Source organism: Thamnophis sirtalis, unplaced genomic scaffold (genome assembly GCF_051295495.1).
Source record: "Thamnophis sirtalis isolate CommonGarterSnake01/CBP01778 unplaced genomic scaffold, rThaSir2_p1.2 scaffold_14, whole genome shotgun sequence".
NCBI lineage: Eukaryota > Metazoa > Chordata > Lepidosauria > Squamata > Natricidae > Thamnophis > Thamnophis sirtalis.
Window position 1 is genome coordinate 8,410,813 of NW_028261394.1, and position 18,972 is coordinate 8,429,784.

The window sequence follows — 18,972 nt, forward strand, 5'->3', positions numbered from 1 at the left end:
GATAAGATTGCAAAGCTTCAGGAAAAAGACTCATATGCACAAAGGAAGACACCAAGCATTGAAGCAAGTCTTCAGATTTTGAGAAATTCGGAATGAAAAGACATTAAGTAAAAAGTTTGGGCCCAGCTCTCACAAAATGCAAGAAACGGGCATATGAGTTCTGGCAAAGGACTATTATTAAAGATTTCCCCAGTGGACATCCTTAAGGATTCTTACATTTTTTAATGGAAAAGAGGAGGGGGGAACTATATTTCATGACCCGACAAATACGCACACGACAAAAGTGCGCTGATGAAACCGCGGCGAGAACACCGCAATGTCATAAACATGCCCACAACAATGCGCCGACAAAACCGTGCCCACAAAAGCGTGATTTAAGTTAAGGTAAGGGTTAGGTTCAGGGTTAGGTTTAGGATTAGGGTTATTAGGTTGTTATTAGTTGTTTGTTGAAGGCGCACTTTTGTCGGAGCGCTTTTGTCGGCACGCTTCTGCGCTCATTCGTCGGCGCGGCATCGGTGAACCACCATATTTACTCTCAAAATAAGAAAAAGCAAGGGAGAAGATTCACAACATACACACAGCAAAGTGTCCAACGTGATTCAAGTTTAGTCCCTTTCTTTTTACCATGGAACACGATTAAGCCGACTTACCAGAGGAGAAAGCACGGGGACTCCATTAAATCGAATAAGGGATAGATTTCTGCGCTGAACGACGGGAGACATTGCATCCCCCATTAACTCTCCTTGAATTCTAGCCAGGTGCTTCTTGCAAAATTTCTCATATTCCTCCATCGTAATGCAGTTGGGCTGCAGAATGACACAGGGAGAGAGAGAGAGAGAGAGGAAGGAAAAAAAACAAACCCTCTTTAGCAAATAACAACTCAGCATATATGAAACAGCAACTGTCACTCTACCTACAATTCCCTGATTAATCTGTCTCTGTTATTGTTACTAGTGGCCTGGAAAATTGCACTGCCAACTTAAGAGGCTCCTGCTACAGAGCTCTAAAAACTGTTACGGAAATCAAGATGAAAAACAACACCTCCGCCACTGAAATCAAAAGACAGCCATTATTATATCTATGCCAAGCAAAACTACACAACTCACAACTCTTCCAGGCAGCCGCGGAGTTCAAAATCTGATCTTGCAGAACATGTTTTTGATTTTAAAAGGGGTTCTAATATGATTACTTAACTAAAAAGACCAACTTACAAATAAATGTGCTGTCATCCCAGATGATGGCACCATTCCGTTGCACAATAAGGTCAAAATTTGGGAGGTTCCCCGGCACCTGTCCTATCGCCAGTTGCCCAACTCCCACTGCTTTTACTCCTAAATTTGAAGCTAGTCTCTCCACATCGATCTTTAAAGATCCATGATCCAGTGCAACCTCTTCCTCTCAGGAAGTTTCCCAGTTGATCCTTATTATTAAAGGTGTGGTTTCTTGTTCTTGTTCAAGTCGGGCATTTATCCCAAGCAGAAATCCTTTCTCATAAACACAAACACACACACTCCACATCTATGACATCTTTAAATCAGGGCTGAGGGTTCTAGAATAGCTTGGATGAAGATGTGGGGGGGGGGGGGAGTAGCTGAATAAACGGTGTCCTCCCAGTTTCAAGCATCTGTTTGAGGGGGGTGAGGGGATCATTTCAAGCAAAGCCAAATGAAGCTTAAGTTAAAAAAACGAAGGTAAAAATTAAGTAGAGTTTAGGAATAGCTTAAAGTACAGCTCAAAATTAAGGGCAGCTTCGCAAGAATCAAAGCTTTAAAATGACAGGTTCATATTAACTGCAGCTAAAAGGTATAGGAGCAGCGTCTTGTTAATCAATGCTAAGAAATTAAATACCAAATCTCAAACAACCAATGCTCTGTCTTACACATTGGCAGAAAAAAAATCAGAGCACAAAATACAAGCCGGGCGGATAAGACCTCGTAGACGATCCGCACACTTTCAAGGATCTTGGGAGTTTGGGGCTTAAGACAATTTAGAACTTCGCCGATCTCCGATCCGACCTAAGCGTAGTACATAAAATTACCTGCTACAACGTCCTACCTGTCAATGAATACTTCAGCTTCAACCCCAACAGCACACAACTTCACAATAGATACAAACTTAAGGTAAACTGCTCCAAACTTGACTGCAGAAAATACGACTTCAGCAACAGAGGGGTCAATGCTTGGAATACACTCCCTGATTCTGTTGTTACATCCTCAAACCCCCCACAGCTTCAACCTATCAACTGTTGACCTCACCCTGTTCCTAAGAGGTCTTTAAGGGGCATGCATAGGCTCACCAGTATGCCTACAGTCCCTGTCCTAATATTCCTTTGTATTCGTATTCATTTCATGTATTCATCATCAGGTTTATACTTATTTCTGTTATCTAATTCATGCTTGATGATATAAAATTAATAAATAAACAAAAATAATCCCAATAATCAAGCCCAGCCTCACTGGAAGCAAACCATTTCAAGGACTGTTTAATTAATGTAATTCATTATTTCAATCATTAAATACGGTGGAATATTAACCCACACTTAAAATAATATACATGTTAATAATATTAAGTTACAGCCTCCCAGGAAGCGAACCATTAAATGGTTATTTATTTAATTAATTCAATTAATTATTTCAATCAGTAAATACGGTGGAATTATTAACCCAAGCTTAAAATAATATACATGTTAATAATATTAAGTTACAGGCTCCCAGGAAACAAACCATTAAATGGTTATTTATTTAATTAATTCAATTAATTATTTCAATAATTAAATACGGTGGAATTATTAACCCAAGCTTAAAATAATATACATGTTAATAATATTAAGTTACAGGCTCCCAGGAAGCAAACCATTAAATGGTTATTTATTTAATTAATTCAATTAATTATTTCAATCATTAAATATGGTTGAATATTAACCCATGCTTAAAATAATATACATGTTAATAATATTAAGTTACAGCCTCCCAGGAAGCGAACCATTAAATGGTTATTTATTTAATTAATTCAATTAATTATTTCAATCAGTAAATACGGTGGAATTATTAACCCAAGCTTAAAATAATATACATGTTAATAATATTAAGTTACAGGCTCCCAGGAAACAAACCATTAAATGGTTATTTATTTAATTAATTCAATTAATTATTTCAATAATTAAATACGGTGGAATTATTAACCCAAGCTTAAAATAATATACGTTAATAATATTAAGTTACAACCTCCCAGGAAGCAAACCATTAAATGGTTATTTATTTAATTAATTCAATTAATTATTTCAATCATTAAATACGGTGGAATTATTAACCCAAGCTTAAAATAATATACGTTAATAATATTAAGTTACAGCCTCCCAGGAAGCAAACCATTAAATGAGCATTTATTTAATTCATTCAATTAATTACTTTCAATCATTAAATACGGTGGAATATTAACCCAAGCTTAAAATAATATACATGTTAATAATATTAAGCTACAGCCCCAAATGAAGCACATTATGAGAAGCTTCATCTTATATGCAACTTAAATGATTCCCCACCACCACCTTCCTCTCTGCAGGCCAGACAGACCCCCGACAACGCCGCCCAACACAGGCCCGCAGCAACCCCGCGGCTCCCTCACCGAGGCTTCCCCGGCCGCCCCGTTTCCAACGAGCGCAAACCGCGCGCCTTCGCCGCTCCTGCCCACTGAGGCTGGCCCTGCCCGGCGCCTGGCAACGCCGGCCACGGCCCCGCCTCTTCCGGCGTGACGAAGCGGCGGCCGTTACAAGCCTCCCGCCGCGTCTCCAGGCAACCGAAGATAAGGGCCGGGTCGGGCGGTCCCCTCGACTCTTGCATTCTGGGAGTTGTAGTTTAAAAGGGAGGGGGAAGAAGGAGCCTTTGGATGGAACTGGATTCGTGGGTGGAAATGGATGGATGGCCACTTTGTGGTCTTCTACGGATGGATAGGTTAGATAGATAGATTTAGAACTATTTACGTATTCCGTAAAAGAAAGAAGGCAAAAATGATGAGGGGACAAGTAGTTGCATTCTGGTTTATTTTAAAAATGTTTCTATAACCTCTTTATTGTTTTGATACAGTTTTTCCATAGATAGATAGATAGATAGATAGATAGATAGATAGATAGATAGATAGATAGGTAGGTAGGTAGGTAGGTAGGTAGGTAGGTAGGTAGGTAGGTAGGTAGTAGGTAGGATGGATAACGGATGGATGGATGGATGGATGGATGGATGGATGGATGGATAGATAGATAGATAAATGATAGATAGATAGATAGATAGGTAGGTAGGTAGGTAGGTAGGTAGGTAGTAGGTAGGATGGATAACGGATGGATGGATGGATGGATGGATGGATGGATGGATGGATAGATAGATAGATGATAGATAGATAGATAGATAGATAGATAGATAGATAGATAGATAGATAGATGATAGGTAGGTAGGTAGGTAGGTAGGTAGGTAGGTAGGTAGGATGGATGGATGGATGGATAACGGATGGATGGATGGATGGATGGATGGATGGATGGATAGATAGATAGATAGATAGATAGATAGATAGATAGATAGATAGATAGATAGATAGATAGATAGATAGATAGATAGATGGATAGATAGATAAGGTAGGTAGGTAGGATGGATAACAGATGGATGGATGGATAGAATGAATAATAGTTAGATAGATGATAGATGGATAGAGATGGATGGATGGATGGATGGATGGATGGATGGATGGATGGATGGATGGATGGATAGATAGATAGATAGATAGATAGATAGATAGATAGATAGATAGATAGATAGATAGATAAATAATGGTAGCTATAGGTAGATATGATAAGATATATATAGAGATAGAGATAGTGATAGAAGATATATAGATTTAGAGATGGATGCAGTGCTAGTTTATATTTGGGTGGGAATTTTTCCTGATGGACTTTCATCTCTATCCTAACCAGGTTTTCCCAGATAGTTTTTCAAGGTTCAACCCCTTCCCGTCACGCCTGAAGTATTCCACGACGGGATTTCATTGTTTCGCAGGTCGCCTTTTGCCGGCTCCTCAAACTGTCAAAGCAACTCCACGAGTCAAGCACGGCCGGCCTCCCGATTGGCCGGGCGGACGCAGCCGGCGAACCAATCCCATCCCATGGATCCCGGGATCCGAAAATCCGCCCTCTTTCCCGCCCTCTGCCGCCTTCTCGTAGCGCGATTGGCTGAGGCGGGCGGCGCGCGCGGGCCGCAATTGGCCGGCGGGCGGTTTGTGTTGTCACGGCAATAGGGAGAAGGGAGCAGCTGGTGCTGCCGCGGCGGCCTCCCCGCCGGTCGCCGCCCCTCAGATTTGGCTCCTCCTGAGGCGCAGCGGCCGCCGCCATGTTTTGCTACTCTGAGGGGCTGCTGCTAGCCTTCTCGACGGTGTTGCTGGCGGCGCTGGTGATGAGCCGGAGTGCCGTGCTGGCCTGCGCTCTGTCGGGCGGCTTCTACCTGGCGCTGCGCCTCTTCAGCCTGGAGCCCGTCGCCCCGCAGCGCGCCCAGCAGGTGGTGCAGCCCCGCGGGAACCCCGCCCGCATCGCCCACCGCGGTGGCGGCTACGACGCGCCCGAGAACACGCTGGCCGCCATCCGGCAGGTGGGCGCCGTTTGTGTGTCCTTTGGGTGGATGTAGCATTGGTTGCGTGTAAAGGGCATGATTGGGGGAGGGGAGGGGGGTCTTGGTTTGCATTGATTGTGTGTTATACGCAATCGTGTGTGTGTGTGTGTGTAATATTTGGTGGGTGGGTGGTTTTTGTGGACAATAGGCATAGTATGTCTGGGCTGCAAACATCTGGATGGCAGCAAATAGGTATCCCTTGTTAACAGCTGGTTCTTCTCTTGATGAAAATTAATCTATCCATCTCTATCAATCAATCAATCTGTCTGTCTATCATGTATCTATATCATCTATCCATCATTTATCTCTATATCAGTCTAGCAATTTATCATGTATCTATATATCATCTATCATCCATCATCTATCATTTATCTACCTGTCTATCATTATCTATCAATCAATCATCTATCCATTATCCATCTCTATCTGTGTAGACGTTGCTGATTTCTGAATGTGAACTCTGCCTTCTTTTGCATTGTTTATTGTATCAATTAATTGCCTGCTACACAATTGTAAGATGTCCCATTCTTTCCTTGTCCTTGCACAACATGGTTGTTCCAGTCAGTGCTACTTTAGAGAAGTCCTGTCTGTCTATCATGTATCTATATCATCTATCCATCATCTATCTCTACATCTGCTAGCTATCATGTATCTATATATCATCTATCATCCATCATTTATCTTATCTACCTGTCTATCATCTATCATCTGTCTATCCATCTCTGTCAATCAATCTGTCTATCATGTATCTATATCATCTATCTATCCATCATATCTCTATATCTATCATGTATCTATATATCATCTATCATCCATCATTTATCTACCTATCTATCATCTATATCTGTCTGTCTGTCTGTCTATCTAATCCAGTGGTTCCCAAACTTGGCAACTTTAAGACTTGTGGACTTCAACTCCTTCTCCAGAGCTGGCTGGAGAATTCTGGGAGTTGAAGTCCACAAGTCTTAAAGTTGCCAAGTTTGGGAACCACTGATCTAATCTATGAATGAGTGTGTGTGTGTGTGTGTATTAAATGAACAGTTATAAGTCAGGGATTACCTGCCTTAGTTACAGTACAATGTATATATACACCCATAAACATACTGTTTAGTATTAGTACTGTGTCTATTTTATATCTATTGCGTGTGTGCGTTATATATATGGATTATTTCACAGATTTACTATAGATACTCAGCCACAGAAATTCTACTGGTTTTGTTATGTATAAATCACCCTTCTGATTTAACTTTAGAGGGATTTAAATAGTGCAACAGCATGGATTTTAGAAAGTTATTTAATTTACAATATTTGCTTCTCATTCCTGAAGGAATTGAGGGGCTAGCGTTCAGAAAGATGAGATGGGCCTCCCATTGCTACCTTTATTGAATAAGATGCATCTTACAAATGAAGAGGGCCTTGTTGAAAACCATTAAGAGCGATTGCAATTAAATATGTGATAAAGAAAAGGCTAATTTGTTTGGTTTGCAAATAGGAAGGATTAAAACATCAAAGAACCTCCTAAACAGAGGCAGGAAATTAGCAAAGGAGATCACCTGCAAATATTGGTGAATCATTAAAGATAATTATAGTAACTAACTGTTTCCCAAGATAATGTACAGTAGACTTGGATCAGAAGGGAATTTATGACAGAAGCTGTTCACACTGTTTCTTTTCCCAAGGGCTGGTAGAAACCAGATTCTAATATTTTTTGTGTAGACGTTGCTGATTTCTGAATGTGAACTCTGCCTTCTTTTGCATTGTTTATTGTATCAATTAATTGCCTGCTACACAATTGTAAGATGTCCCATTCTTTCCTTGTCCTTGCACAACATGGTTGTTCCAGTCAGTGCTACTTTAGAGAAGTCCTTTAACCCATACCAGCACCTGGTCACAAATGTTCTGTCAGACAAAAAACAACTATTTTGACAGCCTCTAAGCGGCCGCAAAGGAGCCCTTCAACCCATCTGAGTGATGCCAAGCATGAAGCCAGGGAAAAACTGCCTATCTTCCATCACTATGAAGTTTGGGGTTGCACCTTTGACATTCAAAGGATGAAATACTCTAGCTTGAAACATTTGTTTTTAGTTGTCCCTGTTGAAATAACATGGATTTGTCACTAGCAATTTTGCTTTGGCTTCGTTGCTTGGATCTTTGTTTCTCAACCTCAGCACATTTAAAATAAGGTAAAGATAAAGGTTCCCCTTCTCGCACATATAGGCTAGTTGTTCCCAACTCTAGGGTTTGATGCTCATCTCCGTTTCAAAGCCGAAGAGCCAGCATGTGGCCAGCATGACTAAATGCCAAAAGCACATGGAACACTGTTACCTTCCCACCAAAGGTGGTTCCTATTTTTCTACTTGCATTTTTAGGTGCTTTCGAACTGCTAGGTTGGCAGAAGCTGGGACAAGTAACGGGAGCTCACTCCATTATGCGGCACTAGGGATTCAAACTGACGAGCTGTTGACCTTTCTAACCGACAAGCTCAGCGTTTTAGATTCATGGACTTAAATTGTCACAAGGCAAAGTTATCCAAATGCATTGAATGAAAAGCACACCTTGTTGTATTCTGTTCTGAAAATGTGGACTTTGTTTCTTAAGGCAGCTGAGAATGGAGCCACAGGAGTGGAACTGGACCTTGAATTCACAGCAGATGGGGTTCCTATCCTGATGCACGATGAAACGGTGGACAGGACCACCGATGGCTCTGGAAGTTTAAATAAATTGACGTTTGCCGAAATTCGACAGTTTAATCCAGCTGCTAAACATAGATTATGGTAAGGGAACAATTCCGTAGTTCACTCACTGAGTTGTGCCCAATTTTATGACCTTATTTGCCACGGTTCTTAAGCAAATCACACACAGTCCTTAAGCAGACCCAGCTTCCCCCGTTGAATTTGCCCGTTGGGGCGGTCACAAATGGCAACGACACAACCCCTGAATGCTGCAACCATCATAAATACATGCTGGTTGGCAAGCACCCAAATTTTGATGAAATGACCCATGGGGATGCTGGGACAGTTGTAAGTGTGAAGCTTGTTTGTAAGTCACTTTTTTCAGTGCCATTATGATTTTGAAGTCACTAAATAAATGGTTGTAAGTCAAGGGCTATCTGTGCAGGTGCTTTTTGTGAGTTGTAACTTCCCAATAAATAGTCATATTTTATGGTGCTTAAAGGGCTAAATTGTTCAAGGATCTTTAAAAAAACTTTTAAGAATTTCTTTTCTACTGGAATATATCTTGGGATCTTTAGTGGTGGCACAGTATGAGTGGGGAAATACTTCCTTTTTTATTGGATATTTTTCTGTTGAAATGCATACCTTTCAAGTAGGCATGGTGGAGTTGTTGTTTTTTTCCTCCAGGAGGGATTATCGTGGGGAAAGAATACCAACCCTAAAAGAAGCAGTTTTGGAAAGTTTGCATCACGACCTCATCATCTACTTTGATGTCAAGGGACATGCCGATAAGGTACCCTTTCAATAGCTTTTCCTTTCCTGTAGAGCTCTTCCATTTGACAAAATGTTCTGACGATAACATTGCTGAAACAAACAAAGTGGCTTTTTTTAACATTTATTATTCATTGCGCTAAAGTAATGACTGCATAAAGGTTTTCTCAGAAATGCTGTGTTAAGAAAGGGGCAGAGAGCTGGTGGACGTTGGTTTTTTTAAGGGCACTTATTAACGGCAATTTTTTTTCTGATAGTATAGAGTACATTGCATCAAGATACTGATCTTTACATACGGTAGTGGCCAGAATTGTGGAAAACTTTTGGAAAAAGGTGTATTTTTGAGGTTTGATGACTAATAACACCACTTTTTTTTAATAGTACCATAAAATTATATATCAATGGAAAGATAATTTAATCAAGAATGTAATACAACAAAGTTGATTCTTTATCTATATTCTATGAAAAGGTATAGCCAAATATAGCCAGCAGTTAATAGAAGCAATCATTCAATCTTGGCTTCATGTTATAACAGCTGCAGAACTAAAAGACTTGGTTCACTCCATGGGAAGATGTTGTAAGGCCGTAATTCATGCTAAAGGTTACCCAACTAACTGACATGGTGATAATTTTTGTATATCTCATTTTTTCTATGGTGTAATTTTTGTACTTCTCATTTTTTTCTTCTTTCTAACTGCTATTCTAATAGCAAATCCTTCATAAAAGTTATTACATTACATTCTTGATTAAATTATATAATTTTATGGTACTACTTAAAAAAAAAGTGGTGTTATTAGCCATCAAACCTCAAAAATACTGTACAATTTCCCCAAAAGTTTCCACAATTTTCGCCACTACTGTACAATGGTTCACTGACAAAAGGGCGACCGACAAAAGGGTGACTGACTAAATCACGGTGACAAAACCGCGAGTTCTAAACCGCGCCAACAAATGAGCGATGAAGCGCGCCGACAACAGCGCGCTGTAAACCTAACTTTGAACCTAGCCCTAAACCTAACCCTAAAATTAACCCTGAACCTAACGTGTACCTTAACTTAAATCACGCTGTTGTCGGCGCGCTGTTGTGGGTGCGTTGATGATGTCGCAGTTTTGTCACCGCGGTTTCATCGGCGCGCTTTAGTCGAGCGCGCATTTGTCGGATCACGCTGTACAGTTACTCTCCCTTAGCACCATTAAGTAGAGGCTGTGCCTCTGACAAGGCTCTTTCTCAGTCCTGTTATTTGAAAAAAATCAAGAATGGAAGCTTGGAAGCTCCATTGTCCCTAGGGCTGAATTCCGAGTCTTTCCATGAATCCGTGTCCTTTCAATTAAACTAAGTTGCTGTTTTGGAAAGCAACTTTTCCATGTTCATTAGAACATCCTGCTCCATTCACCTGCTTTGATGTGTATTCCCCCCCCCAAAAAAACCCCACAAATTATTTTGCGCTCTTCACGTGCCACTTTAATCAGTAGCATCTGCTATACAAGAATTCCCTTCAGTAGCAATAGCACTTAGACTTATATGGCGCTTCATACTGCTGTTACAGCCTTCTCTAAGCAGTTTACAGAGTCAGCCTATTGCCCCCAACAATCTGGGTTTGCCTTCCACTTTGGAAGGATGGAGGAAGGCTGAGTCAACCGTGAGCCTGGTAAGATTTGAACTGCCAAATTGCAGTCAGCCGGCAGTCAGTCGAAGTAGCCCGCAGTACTGCACTCTAACCACTGCGCCACCTCAGTAGCTGAAATGTACAAGGAAAAAAAAAACTTGTCTTTGTCCAAAGATTTTTTTTTTAATGCCATTTTCTTTCTCTTCTGGCAGGCGGTTAGAGTCCTGTCAGAGCTCTACCTAGAATATCCACAGCTGTACAACACCAGTGTGGTTTGCTCATTTATGCCAGATATTGTCTATAAGGTGAAGATTTCAAATCATTATTAATATCATAATTTTGTGACATGATAATAAGTTTTTGAGCAGGCTTGGCGTTAACACAAGATGCACAAAATGTTACCTCATAAACAGGGAGGCATATGCTACCTATTTTTTTGGAGCCCTAATGACATCTATGTAGTTCATTTTAATATGCTCAATAAACTGTGGGCCCTCCCTATGTTGGAAAATCAGTGTAAGAAGCGTTTGGATTCAGCCTAAGGGTTAATCAAATTGGTGTTTTACATTGGTTGAGGGGTGAAGAAATGTGTTTGTCTCGGTGCTTTTTATGCGTGTGTGTTCAGTTTATAACACTAATGCCCTACTTCATCTCTCTGAGGAAAGAGTGAGTAATAGGTAACTTTCTGTATGCAATCATCCTCTTTTAACAAGCCCATAATCTCTTGCGGGGTGGAGTCTGGGCAACTGAATGGATCTAGCAGAGTGTTTACTGGCCAGATGCCCTTCTTGTCACCAATGCAGAGTTTTGTTCGGCAGATAACATTCTCATTGTGCCCAGAGAGAAATATCCGCCTCTATCTAGGATCGAATTCACAGGCCACTGCACCACTCCTAACTTTCTGTATGCCATAGGTGGGATATTTGTGTTTTAAAGTGTGTCTGCATTGACTGAACTGCTCGTCTTCAGATGTCCTATCAAAAAGGCTGAAGCATTTCTGAACAAGATCTGTTCAACTTGGAAGTAAATGCTCATGGGGGGGGGGGGGAAATCAGTGGGATATCAAAGTTTTGCATCATAATGCAAAGCAAGGTGGATATTCCTACAAACCATGATTTGCAGTTTCATTCTCACAACCTCCCAAGCTGCCAGAATGTAGGCAAGGTTGTTTATTATAACCTCATTAAGCTATCGGGATGCACGCGTTTAGCTTTGTGTGATTTGGTCTTTTAGATGAAACAAGCTGACCGCAATGTCATAACAGCTCTGACCCACCGACCTTGGAGCATCAGTCACTATGGGGATGGGAAGCCCCGCTTTTCTGTTTATTGGAAACACTATTTGTCTATGACCCTCGACGTTATCATGGACTGGAGCATGCACAACTTTCTGTGGCATTTCTGTGGCATTTCTGTTTTCCTGATGCAGAAAAATTACGTTTCACAGTAAGTTGAACAGCATACTTGAGTTTCACCAGTCTGTGGCTGCTAAGAGTTCTTGGCGGGGGATTGCATGGAGAAAAAAAAGACAAGCTGGTGTCACATTTATGAAACAAAGACCTGGGGAACAATGGGATCTGTAGAGAGAGCTTTCTCTGGATGAATCCCAAATTTAAACGGCTTTTAATCCTGAGGAACATTGGATCTACACTGAGCTTTTTCTGGATGAGTCCCAAATTTAAATGGCTCTAATTGCTTTTTTGGATTTTTAAAGACTTGCAAAATTCGTTTTGCTTGCCATGTTCATGTACACTACATCTGAAACTAGACTCTTGTTTCTATGTGTTCATGTAATATATATGGGTATATGCATACTTTTTTATTTATTATTTTGTCATGTAATGTTTATTGGAGGTGGTGACCCTTTGAGAGCTGTATGCAATGAAATTTCATTTTAATGTATGCCGATTAGTGTACATTTAAAGTGAAAATGAAATCTATCTATCTATCTATCTATCACTGTCTATATGTATCTCTGTATATCTTTGTCTGTCTTTCTGTCTCTCTCTATCCTAGCTTTCTGTCCTAGCTATCTAATAGATGTTGTCTACCTACCTATCTTCATCTATCTGTATCTATCTTATCTATCTCTAGCTATCTAGCTATCCTAGCTATTTGTCTTATCTGTCCTATCTATCTAATAGATGTGTTCTACCTACCTACCAATCTTCATCTATCTGTCTGTCTGTCTATCTATCTATCCATCCATCCATCCATCCATCCATCCATCCATCCATCCATCTATCTATCATCTATCTATTTATCTATCATCTATCTATCATCTATTACCTACCTACCTACCTACCTACCTACCTACCTACCTACCTACCTACCTATCTATCTATCTATCTATCTATCTATCTATTGAAAGAACTATATCAGAACAATAAAGAGGTCTTTAACATTTTTAAAACAAGCCAGAATGCAACTACTTGTCTCCTCATCATTTGTGCCTTCTTCCTTTTAGGGAGTACATAAATCGTTGGTCCTCTAAAGGGGTTCACGTTGTTGTTTGGACCGTCAACACGCTTGCTGAAAAAATGTATTATGAAAATGTTCTCCAGACCACCTACATGACCGACAGTTTACTAGAGGATTGCGACCCTCACTACTAGCTTGATCTTCAACCCACCGATTGGCTTCCTTAGTCAGACTGGAGTTCAGTGGGACTTTTATGATTTTATTTCGTTTTCCTCAAGGAGAGGAAAACGATTACTTTTCAGGTTGCACCAAGCTACTTCCTTTTTTTGCTGGGAGATTTCTCATGACTAGCACTTTTCCTCCAAGAACGAATCGGCATCTTTTTAGTCAAATAGATACGTGCAGCTTAAACAAGGAAAAAAACCCGATATACTACAAGGTAGGAAGAATTAAGAGGGTTGGGAAATGGAACTTTTTGGAAAACTCATGAATGCTCCATTTTTTCCCCTGGACCTTCCCTGGCCTCTGCTGCGCTTGCAGTGGTTGGGCAGTTTTCCAGAAGTAAATCCGAAATAGTTTCGAGGCGTTCTGGAGAGGTCTCCTTGCGCCCCCAAACAGCTCTGTTTTATCCAGAACATCAGTTCAGAAAAATAGCCAATTACCCCAGTCAATGTTTGGATGTTTTTCCCCCCAATGTTCTATTCCTAAATCTGAGTTTTTCACATTCCTGGTGCAAGGCATATCATAATGGCTGATTTATACTTGATCAAAACAGAACTACCAACTACACTGGAAAAGAACCTCTTGCCGTGTAGTCTTCACATGAATTGAAAGATTGGACTGGACTTAAGAAAGAACACAGGTTGTCTGTATTTGGGCTAGGACCATTCATTCAGCAAACGTGCCACGTTACAGCAGCGCTGAACGAATGGTGGTTACAACCAAACCTCGGATGTCCGACCATCAAAGCATTCCCACAGTCACACAAATGAAATCTGGGCAGCTGGCAACCAGTTTGCACTTACAACCAGTTCCCATGCCCCGTATTCACACAATCAGCTTTGCAGCCTTCTCTGCCAGCTTCTCCAGAAAGTCGGTGGGGAAGCCCGCAGGGAAGATTGCAAGTTACTGAGGTAAGTTTCTCACGCCTCCCTGCCCCCTAGTGCTTGTGCCAGTGGTGGGCTGCTTAGGGTTCGGGCAATCGTCTAGCGGAGATTCTGTGTGGTTCGGCAAACCTCCAAATCCTACTCCTGGCTGGCCCCGCCCATCCCATTTCAAGCCTCCAGGGAGCCTCCGGAGTCTGGGGGAGACCATTTTCACCCTCCTGGAGGCTCAAGGAAAGCCTCCGGAAGCCGGGGAGGGCGAAAACAGGCCCCCTGCCGTGGTGCAGGAGGCCAACTAGGCCACACCCACCCAACAACTGGGCAGAAAACCTGTTACTAAAATTTTTGAAGCCCACCCCTGACCCTATCCATTTGTTCACCTCCTCTAACTAGCACCATGCCTCACCTACAGCCCTTCACATCCTCACCTCACCAACTCATCTACCCTTCCTGGCCCATGCCACGCTTCTCATGCACTTCATCACACACCCCTCCACACCATCAAGACACTCCCCCCTCCTTGGCTCCTCCTTCTCCTTCCCAGCAACAGCCTTTTACTCGTCTGGACCCTGCAACTTCCTGCCAGCTTCCCAACTGACTTTGATTGTGGGAAACCAACAGGAAGTTGCCTTGCCCAATTACCCTGGGATTCTGTTAACAATGGAAATCAAGAGTGCAATTTCGCAATTGCCATTGCGAAGCGATGTGGTGGCACTTTACAGTTGCATCGCTTAGGGACAGAAATTCTGGCCCCAACTGCTGTCTTAAGTTGAGGACTACTACCTATAGTTGGGGAGAATACTTCCAGCTATATCTGGTGTGCAAGTATTTTCTCTCTCCTGCCCGTAAATTCAAGGTGCAGCTTCGATAACTCAGTTAATCTCTTTTATCAATACGTAGCAAGGCAACGTGCAATATATTTTGATGTGATCCGGCATTTAATGAAAGTTGGCAGTGGGAGCCTTTCATAGCTACCAGGGCTACAAAGATAAAAGCGAGGTGCATTTATTGCAGGTTTAAAAGTTCACTTTTGTTAAAGCTTGCATTTCTAACTTGAAAGAAACGTTTACATTGCATCTGTTCACAGAAACCTGAAACAGCTCTCTGGACTGCGTTTTTCTTCAGTCAGGTCTTTCCAGAATTGAGATTTGCCCCAAATCAAAAGAATGCCAATTATTTGTAAGGATTGTTTCCATCAGGATTGAAAGTGTCACCCCGTAAAACATCACCGTGTTAAAAGATTACAGCAATAAAGGTTTTTTTTAAAACAACATTTTGGATAACTGCTGTAATGGAAACCACTACTAGGAAAAAAAGGAAAACGGGGGATAAATTATCTCACGTATTCTGGTTATGTGATCATCTGAAAATGTGATACTAAAATGTTACACTAGTGCAAAAACTGCTGCCTTAAACTTTTGCTGTCAAGCACAAATAAAATTCTTGATATTTCTTACAAAATTTCTTAAGCAATCTCTCACTTGGATAATTTGGGTGAAGCAGAAACGGGGACTTAGCAACTGCCATTCATTTTGATCTCAAATAAAAGGTTATTTATCAATTGATTTAAAGTGCAGCTGGTAATTCAAGCAAAATATATACTTGTGGTTATCATCATTCCAATATTCAGTTCCCCCCATGCTTCACCAACCACTGTTTAAACTGATATGAGCTGTAAATTTCTTTCTGCCTTTTTTCACCATGCTGCTATACTTGTTTTCTTTTCTTTCTAAATCAACGTTTCCTTTATTATTCTCTGTACTGTACAAATCTCTGTATAATTTCTGTAAAATAAAAATCCTGACAAACAAAGAAATGTGGAGGGAAAATAATGATGTTTAAGGAATTGTTCCTGGTGGTTATATTACCCTACTATCAGATTTCCATGATAAAATGAATTAATGTAGCCTGTTTCCTCAAATGCACAATTAGTTTTGGTGAGGTCTGAAGAGAGAGATTCTTGTCATAAGGAATAGTTCGGTGCCTTCATTTTCTGAAGTCATAATAAAGTAAAACCTCATCAAATGTAAAAGTGCCCAGTAATTTTATTAAAAATTTCTCATTTTTAGAAGAGTTCTGTCGGTTCCTACAAATACCTTATTTGTGCAAATAGCAAAGTTCTAGACAAAAAGTGCTTGGTGGGATCTGTGTATCACTTCATTCTTCACTTCCACTTCAAGCGTTCTTCATCTTCCATTTCCCATTCAGCCTCTTGCCTGGCTCTCAAAGCTAAAGCCAGAGCATCAGATGCGCCAGCATTCTGGGTTATTTCGCCAGCCCCTGTTACAAGCAAAAGGAAGAAAACTGATAGCTCAGAATAAGAGAATTGGGACATCAGAGGCCTTCTAGTCCAACCCCTTCCTCAGGCAGGAGACCTTATGCCAGGGGTCGACACCCGCAGCTCTGGAGCTCCATGTGGCTCTGTCATCCCTCTGCTGCTGGCTCCCTATCGCTCAAAATATGTGTCACAACTGCCAATGTGCGACACTTGCCAGCAGGCAATTTATTAAGCTTTTCGACCCCCGGTAGGTTTTGTGGCTCCCAGTCTTTTCTCTTTTTTTGTGGGAAACTGATCCAAATGGCTCTTTGAGTGTTTTAAGGTTGCCGACTCCTGCCTTATGCCATTTGAGACAAACAGTTATCCAATCCCTTCTTAAAAACTTCCAGTGATAAGAGCACCCACAACTTCTGGAAGCAAGTTGTTCCGCTAATTAATTGTTCTCACTCTCAGGAAATTTCTCCTTAGTTCTAGGTTCGTTCTCTCCTCGATTAATTTCCACCTGTTGCTTCTTGTCTGGCTTCTGGTGCTTTGGAGAATAGGTTGATCTCCTGGTCTTTGTGGTAGCGTATCCATGTTCCTAATAGTCCCTTTAGGATTTCTTCTCCAAAAACACACCAAAATGCCACCCCTATTGAACACCCAATTCTCCTGCCCCAGATGTCCATGCACTTATGTGCCCCACATGGTAGAATGACCACGATTTCTAAAGAGGTTGTTTATATATATAGGCAACATTAAAAATAATGGCTTTGTCTGGATGATCTCTTGGGATGAGCCGATAGACAGAGAAAGGAAGCAGTATGCTTCCTCCCATATTTGGGCATATCGGGTTGTGACACAATAAATACCTATTTCCCTGGCCTAGCTGATAAAGGAGAACCTGTGGCTTAATGGCTAACACAACTGCTAATATGTAATACAGCCCAGGTTCAAATCCCAGTAAGGGTGTGGCTAGCTGATGAGAGCTAAATAGCTTGAAATAGATCTATACTAGTTTCCCTTTATTTATTTATCAGCACATATATCAGCACATATATATATATATATATATATATATATATATATATATGTATATGTATATGTAGATGTAGATGTAGATGTAGATGTAGATGTAGATGTAGATGTAGATGTAGATGTAGATGTAGATGTAGATGTAGATGTAGGGAAGACAGGATCTACCATCAAACTTTGGATTTGCTACCGAATTCCAATGGCACAATTTGGAATGCTCTGGGATTTATCTCAACCTTTTTATAGAAGGCAACTTGAGTAGGTTTCTTCTTCCCATCCCACAAACCAAATACTAAGAGAAGCTTTGTTGACTTGACTCTGTTCCCTTCAGCCTCTTTCTATACATCTGATTGTGTCACTTCCCCCTTCGAGACGACACTAAAGAGGAACCATGTGTCAAGCCTGACTTCCGGTGACAACAGTTCCTTTCTTCTAACCATGTTTTGACTTTCTAATCTAGTCTGCGGTCATAATACTGGCACTAAACATAATTTACTTACTTTGAGAGATAAGCAGCATCAAGTAAGCACGGTGATCATCCATGCTCTCAAATTAGCATGTTGAAATTGACTGGATGAAAAAGGCCCCAAGCACCCATTGTATAGCATACTGATATAACTGTTCGGCCTAACACTTAGCACTTACCAGGTTTAAAGGAGGTCATCGCAGGGTGTCCAACAGACTGAAAAGGAGACAATCATAAACTTTGGTTAGAAATACAGAGCACTGTTTTAAAACATTATAAAGCATCTATATTTATGAAACCAAACATCTGATGCTTATCCTGGTAGGTAGTACTCATTCCTACTACTGATTTAAAGACTGCTAATATGGTTTTCCCAGTTGCAATGGACGGCTGTGAAATTTGGACCATAAGGAAGGCTGAGCGCTGAAGAATGGAGGTCTTTGAACTCTGGTGCTGGAGAAGACTCCTGCGAGTCCCTTGGACTGCAAGGCCATCCAACCGGTCAGTCCTAGAGGAGATCAAGCCTGATTGCCCTTTAGAAGGCCAGATCCTGAAGAGGAAACTCAAGTTCTTTGGCCACCTAATGAGAAGGAAGGACTCCCTGGAGAAGAGCCTCATGCTGGGAACGATGGAGGGCAAAAGAAGAAGGGGACGGCAGAGAATGAGGTGGCTGGATGGAGTCACCGAAGCAGCCGGCGTGAGCTTAAATGGACTCGGGGATAGTAGAGGACAGGAAGGCCTGGAGGAACATTGTCCTTGGGGTCGCGATGGGTCGGACATGACTTCGCAACTAACAACAATAAAACCCCAATGTGTTAACACATTTTTCCTGCCCTAGTGGAAATTAGGATAGCTTCTCTGCTTTTCCTTAGCATCAAATTCATGATGGGACACTTAAGAGAAACTGCTAAGGACATGTACTGTATGGTTCAACCATCTTCAGAGAGGTATCCTTCAGATTATAATTTCTATCTTCTCCAAGCATCAACGTAATGT

At 41.2% G+C, this 18,972-nt stretch overlaps 3 protein-coding genes across 9 annotated transcripts in view; 1 reads left to right on the forward strand and 2 right to left on the reverse strand.

Moving 5' to 3' along the window:
• The window catches only part of CCP110 (centriolar coiled-coil protein 110), a 29,500-nt gene extending 25,780 nt beyond the window's left edge, over window positions 1-3,720 (reverse strand). For 5 of the 6 annotated variants that reach the window (XM_087701746.1, XM_087701744.1, XM_087701742.1 and 2 more), the window contains exon 1: window positions 651-1,006. In XM_087701746.1, the coding sequence (XP_087557872.1) occupies window positions 651-887 (237 nt within the window). In that variant the 5' untranslated portion in view covers window positions 888-1,006. Of the gene's footprint in view, window positions 1-650; window positions 1,007-3,624 lie in introns of those variants that run through there. The other variant, XM_087701743.1, reaches the window with a different exon arrangement.
• Window positions 3,721-5,294: 1,574 nt separating this feature from the next.
• GDE1 (glycerophosphodiester phosphodiesterase 1) lies at window positions 5,295-16,034 on the forward strand. Its single transcript, XM_087728980.1, has 6 exons — window positions 5,295-5,624; window positions 8,244-8,419; window positions 9,005-9,110; window positions 10,908-11,000; window positions 11,929-12,140; window positions 13,162-16,034. Exons 1-6 carry the CDS (start codon window positions 5,370-5,372, stop codon window positions 13,307-13,309), a joined length of 990 nt encoding a protein of 329 aa, XP_087585106.1. The 5' UTR covers window positions 5,295-5,369; the 3' UTR covers window positions 13,310-16,034.
• Window positions 16,035-16,245: 211 nt separating this feature from the next.
• Window positions 16,246-18,972, reverse strand: part of TMC5 (transmembrane channel like 5) — a 40,145-nt gene continuing 37,418 nt past the window's right edge. For both annotated transcript variants that reach the window (XM_087728979.1, XM_087728978.1), the window contains 2 exons: window positions 18,156-18,192; window positions 16,246-16,498 (listed from right to left, as the gene is read on the reverse strand). In XM_087728979.1, coding sequence (XP_087585105.1) covers window positions 16,383-16,498; window positions 18,156-18,192 — 153 coding nt within the window. In that variant the 3' untranslated portion in view covers window positions 16,246-16,382. The remainder of the gene's footprint in view (window positions 16,499-18,155; window positions 18,193-18,972) is intronic.